The sequence below is a fragment of the Xyrauchen texanus genome, chromosome 15 (assembly GCF_025860055.1).
Source record: "Xyrauchen texanus isolate HMW12.3.18 chromosome 15, RBS_HiC_50CHRs, whole genome shotgun sequence".
NCBI classification, from domain to species: domain Eukaryota; kingdom Metazoa; phylum Chordata; class Actinopteri; order Cypriniformes; family Catostomidae; genus Xyrauchen; species Xyrauchen texanus.
This window is the reverse complement of record NC_068290.1, coordinates 36,076,095-36,088,297: the sequence shown is the minus strand read 5'-3', so window position 1 is coordinate 36,088,297 and position 12,203 is coordinate 36,076,095. Positions and strand designations below refer to the sequence as shown.

Genomic DNA, 12,203 nt, shown 5'->3' with positions numbered 1-12,203 from the left:
TTTTAAGTATTTGATTATATCTTTTCATGTGACAACAGTGAAGAAATGACACTTTGCTACAATGTAAAGTAGTGAGTGTACAGCTTGTATAACAGTGTAAATTTGCTGTCCCCTCAAAATAACTCAACACACAGTCATTAATGTCTAAAGCGCTGGCAACAAAAGTGAGTACACCCCTAAGTGAAAATGTCCAAATTGGGCCCAATTAGCCATTTTCCCTCCCTGTTGTCATGTGACTCGTTAGTGTTACAAGGTCTCAGGTGTGAATGGGGAGCAGATGTGTAAAATTTGGTGTCATCGCACTCGCACTCCCTCATACTGGTCACTGGAATTCAACATGGCACCTGATGGCAAAGAACTCTCTGAGGATCTGAAAAAAAAGAAATGTTGCTTTACATAAAGATGGCCTAGGCTATAAGAAGATTGCCAAGACCCTGACACTGAGCTGCAGCACAGTGGCCAAGACCATACAGCGGTTTAACAGGACAGGTTCCACTCAGAACAGGCCTTGCCATGGTCGACCATAGAAGTTGAGTGCATGTGCTCAGCATCATATCCAGAGGTTGTCTTTGGGAAATAGACGTATGAGTGCTGCCAGCATTGCTGCTGAGGTTGAAGGGTGGGGGGTCAGAAAATAATGGTGGCCACAAAATATTGATACTTTGGGCCCAATTTGGACTTTTTCACTTAGTCCAAAGTTGCCAGAGGTTTAGACATTAATGACTGTGTGTTGAATTATTTTGAGGGGACAGCAAATTTACATTGTTGTACAAGCTGTACACTCACTACTTTACATTGTAGCGACAAATGACAAGTTTAATTTCTTCAGTGTTGTCACATGAAAAGATATAATGAAATATTTACAAAAATGTGAGGGGTGTACTCACTTTTGTGAGATACTGTATGTGTGTGTGTATATCTATATGTGTGTGTGTGTATATCTATATGTGTGTGTGTGTATATATATATATATATATATTTAATATAATATATGCTGTAAGTAAAGTGGCAAAAACAATGTCTTATAAATAAACATTCCTATAAGTGTTTAAAAGACATTACAAGTCAAGCTTGTAGAACGGAAGTTTATACAAATGCATGGAATACAAAGACGCATTCAAACAAATTTTGCATGTTATAAGTATTCATCCAATTTACTTTATAACTATGAATAGATTAAATATTATAACTGTAGTTACAATTATGGGCTTCATAGTGTTCAAGTGTTACCTATTTTTTGGTGATCTATCCCTATAAATTCAGAGTTTCGAGTACTAATGGATTAATCACTGTATTGCCTTGTTACAGGACTCCATCACCTGGACGTGGCAGGGACCTGGGGCGTGAGTATTATATTTCACACAGGCTTTTTTATAGCTTGAAAGCATTATTTTATAGCTTGAACTCTTTTTGTGTTCCTTTTTAATCAGTTTAAGGTGTATATTTATGAGTCACACTTTATATTAGATTGCCTTAACTGCTATGTACTAACATTAAATACATACAAGACTATGTATTTACTGTGTAACTACATGTTGTTCTGCAAAATATTTACATTTGCTGCTAGTGAGGTTGAGGTTTGTGTAGGTTTAGGAGTAAAGGCAGGGTTGGGGTTTGGTTTTGGGGTAAGGGTTGGTTTAGGGTTAACAGTGTATCTACCGATGTAATTAATTCAAGTACTGTAAATGTAATTACAATGCAACAACATGTATGAACATAATACGTACATTGTATCAAATGGATAAGGACATAGTTAAGGCCACCTAATTTAAAGTTGGTCCAATTTATGTCAAAGAGCAGAAATGCAACAGATTTCAAGTGTCTTAAAGGGGTCATATAATGGTACATGCACTTTTTCAAGTTGATTGTACTGAAATGTGTATTGGCTGTTCCTGTACACAACCATCCTATTATGATAAAAATCCATCCAGTGTTTTTGTTTTAATCTCCTTATATATTTTCCCCTGCCTCAAATCGAGCCGTTCGACCGTGTGACGTCACACGGTCGGACGCCCCTCCCAGGATTGTTGATTGACAGCAGTGTTTCAACACAGACCCGCCCTCGCTCGTGAGCGAGCTGTCAATCATAGTCCGTCATCATTGTTGATACACTGGAGCAGTGGTGTTCTGTTCTTCGGTGTAATAACGAACACAGCAGTCATTTTGATGTTCCTAAATCTGAACCGCTGAAGACGCAGTGGCTGAGTTTTGTTTACGATGGGAATATTCCCCACGAGCAACGTCAATGCATTCGTGTTTGCGCGAATCATTTTTCACCAGACTGCTTTATAAACGAGGGTCAGTATAAAGCTGGTTTTGCTAAGAAGCTGAAAAAAGATTCGGTACCAACTATTTATATTCCCTCTGCACCTCCAGAAGAAGCAAGTGTAACGTTTTATTAACCTTTATATTAATCTTTGCAAATCGCTTGCATGCTTCACAATGAATGTGGCTAACGTTACACTTTACGGCATGTTTTCCATAACGTTACGACGTTCTCAATATAATTCATAATCCCACGTTTATAATGAACAACGCGTTATGGTTATAGTGTTATTAAAAACTGTGTACGCAGGTGTTACAGTTAACATGGTAACACTAAGTTACACCTGGTTTACTTGTATGTTACTGATTAAGAAGTAATGTCAAAAAAACAGTTATACGGAGAATAACTCCAGAATGGAGGGGCGGGGTGACCAAAGCTCATTATCATTTAAAGTCATATGCTCTGAAACGGCGTGCTGAAAACAGAGCAGTTTTTGAACAGGTAAAATTAGTGTTTTCTTAAAATACTAATGAGAATTTTTAATAAAAGTATATTACAAAGTTTTCATTTAGACCCTAAAGATTCATATTAACTTGTACAAAAATGGCATTATATGACCCCTTTAAACAAAACCACTTTTGCCTTTTTTGTTTGCTGACTAGTTTTTCATAGTAATTTACTTTAATGATTGGACAACTTTGTGTCAGCTTGTTGTAAATCTTCAAACCCTGTATTAATGAAAGATTAATGATGATGTAACTGCATTCTCTTCTGTTTCTCATTCTCAGCTAGAGTAAAAAAACTAAATTTGAACACTGACTATAATTTTTTGATTTTTGCAGCTTTAAGATTCTGTGGTTGACTTTGTGCCAGCTTCACAATGAATTTGTGATTGAGGTGAGTCTCTCTGAAACAAAAACGTAAAAACCCATCTTGGTTTTGTTCCTTTTATGTTGTGTTGGCCTATTTCCTGGAATGTCACCTATTGACAATAAACCTATTTTTAAGCCTTGTTTTCTGAAGAAAATGAGTTGTGTTTGCCTGTGCGTACATTGCGTAGTCCGACCTTTGACTAAATGGCAACAGGTCTGGTCCATATTGCAGCTTATTCTGGTCAAAAATCACCTTTGTGTAGTTGATAGGCATTCAACTGTGTGGATCAAAACCAATTATGGATAACATTGGTACACAGACCAAGTAGTAGTCATTCGAACAGAACAAGGGGTACTGCATGGTTCAAAATTGTAAAAGTGTATGGCAGTGTTGTATCTTTTTACCTTACTTATTCAATCTGTATGCTGAACAATTAATCCAAGATGGATGGTACGAAGAACACCGCATCAGGTTTGGAGGAAGGTTCATTGTCATCCTGCAATATTCAGATGACAACCTTGTTTACCAAAAATGAAACCCTTTACTGATGAAGATAAAAGACTACAGCCTCAAGCATGAACGAAACCTGAATGTTAATATGAAAGTTGTCAACGATTTAATTTTACTTGGGACAACAATCAATGTCCACGGAAGCAGCAGTCAAGGAATCAAAAGTCGTGTTGTGTTAAGGACCCGAAATAAAAGTTCTTCTGCGTTCTTCGTACAAGAATAAAAAAAAAGTTCTAAACAGCTGAGCAATGGTGTACAGTTTGCGAACATTCAGACACCCACCACACCGCTGTAGGAGGCGTTTAGAAGTACATTTAAATAATATGAGAACACTACATGTAAAACCTTAAAAATCAACTATTTTCTTTTTGGCCAGATTTAGTTGTAAATTACGTCACACCTATTCGTTCTTTGATTTCGTACGAAGTATATTTGTGGCCAGTTGCATAAAGCACTTTAAGTGTAATTTTCCCTTAAGATCACCCTAATGTTTCTTTTAAACTTAAGGGTGTTGCAGGAAATAACTCTCAAGTGTTAATTAAGGGTTGTTATGGGTAAAACATCACAATCTCTTACGATTTCCCTTAAGTATTTATTTTTTACTTACTGGCCCATAAAAACCATTAAGTGTTGCATAAAGCCCCTTATCTGCCATTTTCCGAAGTAATTCCTAAGGTTAGGAAAACGTCACCTTAAGTATATGAGTTTGAAGGTTTATAAAAGTGAATAAATAGCTACATTTATACAACCAATTAAAGAGTATAGTGTGCCAAGGTGACTTTTTGGTACGGAGAATCCAGTTTAGACCATTTAAGCGATGTTAACAGTTGTTGCAGGAGGACAGATTTGACGGTCAATCTTGCAATATGAGAAATCGTGAACAAGCTGGAGGGCAATCTAATAGGAGCACACACAAACCAGAAGTGTACCCAGTATTATCTGCTCTCTGTATATTTATAAACCGTTCAAATGGATGAATTAAAGTCATACCACAAGTTAATTTGCGATTTATCACACATTTTTATATATATCCTACACCCCTACTGATCACCACTAATATTCTTAATTTAGGATGGCAATCAGTTCTCTCTACAGTTGCATCTTAACATCTTGCACCTCTAATCCAACTCTTACCGGGTGTTTTTCCAACACTCAAAGGTGTTTTTCTCAAAAGCCTGTAGAAGCAGAATCCTCCATTAATTGGTCTGCAAAATTTGTACACAAAAAGTATTTGAATTGATTCAGTTAGAAGATTGTAGCTTGGATACAAATGGAAATCCACCTGTGTATCCACCAGAAAATGAGTTAGAACAAATATTTATGCATTAATCATGAACTTCTGTGATTGGTGCATACTGATAAGTGTTGTGAAAACTAACAGGTGACATGCGACAACGCTGTTTACGTGCTGCTTCAGAAGAGGTCGGACAAAAATGTACACATGAATAATGATACAAAGAAACTTTAATAGTCATTAATATTAAAATTGTATCATAGTGTAAAGTTAAAGTATTTTCTATGTGGTAAAATTGCCCAATTGTTGGTCGATCTTCTGAAAGTTCGCAGAGAAATGCCGTGTCCATGGTAACAGTACAGTTTTATTACGGTAAAACCTTGCTCACTGTAGTAAATCCCCTAATGGTTTTCCTTACCCAATAGAAGTGTATAAGGGATCAAATGCAACACCCTCAAGTAAGGGGAAGTCATGCTTTAAGAGTTATACTTGAGGGAAAAGCTTGGTGTTTTATGCAAACGGACACTGGGCTTTTAGGCAAATCTGATGCAAGAGACCTCTTCAGAGCTTTCAAAAGCAAAGATGTCACCTTGAAGATGAAGGTATGTCTGTCCCAAGTCATGGTCTTTTCAATCTCCCCATTTACTTGTGAAAGTTGGACATTGAAAAAGGAAGACAGAAGAAGAATTGATGCATTTTAACTGTGGTGTTGGCAAAAAATATTGAACATACCAAAATACAAATCATTCTCAGAAGAAATAGGATCAGAATGTTCCTTAGTATCAAGAAAGGCGAGACTTCGACTCTCAAACTTCGGACACGTCATCGATTGCTATAAAAGGACATCATGTTTGGTTAAGTCGAGGGTAAATGAAAACTAGGGCTAACCTCATTAAAATGGATTGACACAATAGCAGCAACAATGGACGCAAACATAACTACAAACACTAAGATGGTGCAGAACCAAGCACATTTTGTTGTTATACATTGGGTCGCCATGACTCGCAGACAACTTAATGGCAATTAACACCAACAACAAGACAGGAAGTGCCATCTAACTGACAAATAAAGCGATCAATCACACTTGAAAATGTCTTTCAGAGATTTATTGTCACTAGCCACAACTTGTTGAATCCATCCAATATATAGTTTTGCACATCCCTATTCTAATCCTCTTCCATTTTCATACACGTGTACTGCGATGGTAGTTGTTTGTATTCTGGAATGTTTCTGAGCAGCTGGCTTTGGCTTTTCCTATCAGCATGCGAATGGTGAATTGAGTCTTGCAAATTCTCCAGACTCATACTTTTCATTAGGAATCCATTAACAGAGATGAATTATGAGCGGTAAAGAGGGACAAGGTGCTGTGTGTAGATCCTGCTGCTGTCATTATTAACGTGAAGCAAACACTCAGCTGTGTCAGACTGTGACCTCATTTACCCACTTGCTGAAGATGAGCACAGTCTTTTGGGGAGCTTCATTTGGCCTACATTTGCTATAAGTAATGTGTGTAATGACACTGAAGTATGAAAGTTCTGTGGGTTTGTTTGGGCTATGTTACTGTGTCTGGACTTTGCTTGACCTGGATATACAAAGATGTATTTTCTACAGATACTAGTGAGGCAGCCCACTCAAGAGAGTGTGAAGAGAACTGCTGACTGTTTCTTTGTCTCTTTGTCACAGTATCTGCCCATCTATACTCCCTCAGAAGAGGAGAAGAAGAATCCAGCGCTCTTCGCTCATAATGTGCGCCACTTGATGGCAAAGTAAGTTCAGATGGAAACTAAACTATCGTCACTGCCTGAATGTCATCTTTGTGTCTTTCAGATTCTGAAATATTTCTAGTCTATAAACATACTGTATATATTGTTTTGGTGTGAAAACTTTGTGAATTTGTTAGTTCTGTCAGACTTGGTTCACCATAAAAGACTTTAACAGGGGAATCTAATGAAACCTGTCAAGAACATGTTCAGATCACATTTCAGCCTAAAATCAAAAGATAAAAATTAAATATAGTTTGCAAATGAACACTTTCACATGTATAACTGGGACCCGCAGAGTAGCGTCACACATATGTGTTTCTGCAACAGCCAGTTACATTGCAAGCTTTTGCACTGACACATGTTGCACTGGTCAAGAGTCTGTAATGTATATTCACATAGTTACTCATACAGTCTTTTAAACCACAGGACAAGTTTGTTTTATATGCACACATCAAACTCATCACCAAAATACCACGATAAAAAGTTTATAGCTCTTATACGCACAGTCAATACATCAAACACATCCTCTAGTGGTTGTCATTCGTCAAACAAACAGAGATACTCAAGAGTCTTTTCAAGCTCATATGTTTATTTTATGTAACAAACAGCCTAATTGTCACTAAAGTACCATGATAAAAGTTCATAGCTTGTATATGCAGAGCCATCATATCTAAACACTATCTTCCCATGCACGCAGCCATGTCTACTTATTAGGTGCAGATGCGGTTTTCATTCACACAAACAGCAACTCGAGCAGTCTTTTTGAGCATATAAGATTTGTTTTCTGAAACAGATCAAACTATCACAAAAGCACCACGGTAACAGTTTAAAACTTATATACTCAGTGAAAAAATGCTGATTGAGCATGATTATCTGGTGCATGCAGCCAAGTCGGTTTACATTAGCGCTTGTCACACGCACACAATGTCTGATGCCAGACTGCTGATAATATTTATTCATTTGTTTTTTTTGTTTTTCAGCTATAAAAAATTATAAATACAAAAAGTACAGTACAGCAGACATAACCCATTTGTTTACATGTTTAATATATTATATACAGTATTTTATTAAAAGAAATTATGGCAAGAAACCTCTACCAGTTGGGCAGTGTCACATGCAAAAATAACTCACTCCAGGGTGTACTACAGGAGAATTTAGAAACCTTGAAAAAGTTTTGGACAAAATCTAATTTACATGGCTGTAATGTGGATAACATTTTTTTTTTTTTTAAACTTGGAAATACTTAAGTATAGATCTCTGCTGTACAATAATGGCCATTCCAATCTGTGGGCATTTTCAAACTGGGATGGATGTTTTTCAGCTATCCAATGAAAGTAGGGAATCTTGATGTAGTAATCAGTGGGCGTTTCCAAACCAGGATGTGTATTTCTCAACTATTCAATGAATGTAAGGACTCTCAATGTAGTAGATTTGAATTGTAATATGATAAACGTCATCTAATATTTCTACGCTGCTCAGCTTGTGCCATACACACGCTAGAGGGCACCACTCGATCACGCATAGCTGGCTGAATTCAGACTGTTTTATAAAATGGAGCCTTTTTCTATTTAGTAATCATGCAAGGCCATATGTAATGGTATCGCACTACATGATCTCTGTTTCTGACATAGTTGGGGCAGAACTCTAGGTCTATAACGAACCGTGGTATAAGTGGGATAATCCACTGCTTTTTTGCCTCCATGTCGTCCATTAAAATTGTTTAAAACAAACCTAGCCGTGGATTATCTTTTATATGAACGGTGGCAAGAAAATGTTTTCTGCATTAATTGCTCATAAATTGTGATCTCATCTTCATTAGTCACAAGTATAGACAAAATACAATGTGCTTAAGCTGACAAAAAAACAACAATTGTAATCTTTCATGTCTTTAACCGTTTTGTGGACTGGTAAGTGAATGCCTAGACTAAAGACAGCAAAAAAAAGCTTAGAGACCGGAGTAGGCAAACCTGGCATCCAAGTAATGAAGTGTGGGTTAGAGCTACCTTTACTTATAAAAAGCACTCTCTAGTCTGTTCTGCTGGTATAAGTAATGTCTCTGTGCTCGGCTCTCAGTTTGGACTGTCTAATCATTCATTTATTGAACTAAGTTATGAAACCCCTCTTCCCAGGTCATGTCTGAAATCCATTTTAACCTACCACAAATTCAAATCTATTGATTCTGTATCCTTTTCTGCATCAGTACAAACGTCATACCTTACAGATATTGACATCCTCACTAGATACAATGCATCCATTTCTAGTGCACTTGATTTAAATGCCCCTCTTAAAGAGTAAACTTCCACTCACTCATCTCAATTTGTTACACCTGAACTTTGCACTCTGAAAGCTGCAGGACACCGCCTTGTGTGTCTCTAATAAAACTGGTTTAACTGTTCACTCATCTACCTAAAATGGCCATTTGCAGACATACAAATCTGCATTGCTGCACGCTCAGCATATTTTTCTTCCCTTATCAATAATGCCTCTTCCAGACCCAAAACACTCTTTTCCACTGTTAACAAACTCACCAACCTGTTATTTCTGATTATGCTGAGCTCTGGCAGTCAGTTTTTCACTTCTTTCAAAATAAAATTAATTCACTATACAAACTTTTCCTCCTATCGTATCTCCAGATGCACTACAGGATTTCCTCACTGACCTCAATATTGGTGCATTTTCTGACTTTGCCCCTACTAGCGCACCTGCAATTACTTAGTTAATCAAGAAATTGAATTCTACTTCCTGTCAGTTAGAAAGCAAGTAGTTTTAAAGCTGTACATGGCCTTCCCCTCACTCAGGTCTTCTGACTCCGGTTTACTGCTCATACCACATTATAAGCTAACATCACTGGGTGGCAGGGCTTTTAGCACTATTGTTGCTAACATTATGGAACTCTAACCAACAATCCTTCCGTGACCTCAACACCATATATTATTACAAAGCCCACCTCAAATCATCTCTTTGCCCCATGTCATTCTGATTCTTAATTGATCTGGTGCTCTGATTGATCTGCCAAAGGAGGATCGACCAGTTATTAAATCCAAGGGTTCACTTTTTCCAGAGCACTTTGAATGTTTAATGGGATGTGTTCAATAATGGAGTGGTGGTGGTGTAGTGGTCTAAACCACATAACTGGCAAACTGGTAATCAGAAGGTCGCTGGTTCAATCCCCACAGCCACCTCCATTGTGTCCTTGAGCAAGACACTTAACTCCAGGTTGCTCCGGGGGGATTGTCCCTGTAATAAGTGCACTGTAAGTCACTTTGGATAAAAGCGTCTGCCAAAATGCATAAATGTAAATAAAGTCATGAAACATTATAATTGTTTGTGTCTTGTTAACTTGAACACATAGTTTTTTTCTATACTTGTGACTTTGATAAAGATGAGATCACATTTTATGACCAATTAATGCAGAAAACCAGCTAATTCCAAAGCGTTCACATATTTTTCTTGCCACTGTATTATATTGTGAAACATAAACTGGACATGTTCTTGACCGGTTGTATGACATTAGTCTTTATTTGGGGGGTTTATACAGTAACATGTCCAAACAGTTTAAGAGGGTGAAATGCTACAGTAAATTAGAGGGGTGCAAGTTTCAGAATATCACCTCTGTCAGTGAATGAAATGAGTGAGATAATTGTGTAATGTTGATGTGTTGTTGTGTGAAGAGCCCTGCAGGTTCCTGTGACAGACTATTCATTTGAAGACTGTCAGTTAGCTATGGCTGAGGGTCAGATCAGGCTGCCAGTGGACACGTGTCTGCTGGAGTTTGCCAAACTTGTCCGCAGACTGGGGTGAGTCACATTACAGCATATTTTTTAGGGAGATGTAAAAGACTCTGAAAATTTCCATTTTGAAATAAAAAAAGAAAACAAACGGATAACGAAAAAACTGGTGTGTTCTTTTTCTGCAGAAGTAAAACAAAACATGCACATTAAAATACAAAAAGTACATTTATAGCGGTTTTTTTTTTTACATTTTTTTTTTTCTTCTCATTCTCCCTTCTCAAAACTGAAATTGAATAGAAGAAAAGCAAAAATAAACACTTTTTTTCATTATTTACAAAACTCTTCTCATCAACACTTAAAGTCAGAGCATGTGACTGTTCAGATGATAAATATTGATATTCAGATTTTGTAGAAAAACTATTGTTATGGTGATTTTAAGGGTTATGGTAAAGGGGACTGGATTAGTTTACCGGACGTCTGTATGTTATTACTCCAGATGTCTGTACTGTTGATTTGCATGGGACTTAAGTTATGTCTGCAGAAATAAGTGATGAGAGAATATCTCCTGCATTTAACCACTGTAAAGGTTTCAGCAGATCCTTAAAGTCTTAAATTTACTTTTTAAAATGTAAGGTCATAAAAAGTCTTAAATATCTTAAATTGGTTACAAGAAGTCTTAATTATTTAGCTGAGGGCGTGAATAGAGGAGACGCTTAAAACAGCTAAATCTGCGTGATAATGATCATAATCATCTCTCTCATATGCATTTAGCAGCTGACGCTTAAGTTTAGTGTGAGCGCACGCAGGGAAATAAATTTTTACTGAACTTACGATGTTACAGATGTATAAACCTTCATAAAACCATTAATCAGAAATGCAAATGCCGTTATTCTGCATCTCCAAAAGCTAGCGATGCGCTAACACTGCCACTCCTGCTTATAAACGACAAAGCTATCAATGTTACATTTCAGCGTGAGGTTGGAGCAGTCTTTAGATGCCTTTCAAATCTCTGCGCTTCCTTATTTGACATGACCTTTGACAATAATTGTAAAGCTAACAGAACTACTCGGCTGCAGAGTTACACCTGTTATATCTCTCATCTCCATCTGACTTATACAGGGATTTTCTCTGACATCTGAATCAGTCGATATGACATATATTGTAATAATATACAAAACAATAATAATATAATTATAAAATATTATAATATTAATAATATACATAATATGAAAATATATTATCTATATTTAGTATGTAATCTGTTTTCGATATACAACATAACTAATTATTCTGCACATTTCTCTTTCATAATTTAATCTGTTTACATTTTCAATACATATTGTCAACTTTAAATGGCCATTTTTAAGGTGACTGACGAGTTTTGACTTTTACTTCAGATATTTCACTCAATAATAATAATTGTTATCACTTACCTTCATGCTGTTGCAAACCTGAATAACTTTCTTATTTCAGTGGACATCAAAAGCAGATATTAGGGAGTTTTGGTCACCATTCATTTTCATTGAATGGTAAAAAGATGCAGTGACAGTGAATGGTGACTGAGACTAAAACATTTTTAACATCACCTTTTTTATTCCATGGAAGAGAGAAATTCATACAGACTCAAGGGTGAGCAGTGATGACAGAAATTTCATTTTTAAATGAACTGCCCTTTAACTGCCTTTTAAGTATTTGTTAAAGGTATCTGCCAAGAAAAAATATATAACTGTTATTCGGCACATGCTAGACCTTATTCACAGTAGCGCCATATAATTGTTTTGACTCGAATGACAACGAGGCAGTGCGGGATAGACGTACAGTCTCGT

The 12,203-nt window shown here is 36.7% G+C and overlaps 1 protein-coding gene across 1 annotated transcript in view; it reads left to right on the top strand.

Moving 5' to 3' along the window:
- Positions 1-12,203, top strand: part of LOC127655451 (lysophosphatidylcholine acyltransferase 1-like) — a 74,716-nt gene that overhangs the window by 48,190 nt on the left and 14,323 nt on the right. The window contains exons 7-10 of the mRNA XM_052143279.1: positions 1,309-1,343; positions 3,109-3,163; positions 6,567-6,649; positions 10,318-10,443. Of these exons, the coding sequence (XP_051999239.1) occupies positions 1,309-1,343; positions 3,109-3,163; positions 6,567-6,649; positions 10,318-10,443 (299 nt within the window). The remainder of the gene's footprint in view (positions 1-1,308; positions 1,344-3,108; positions 3,164-6,566; positions 6,650-10,317; positions 10,444-12,203) is intronic.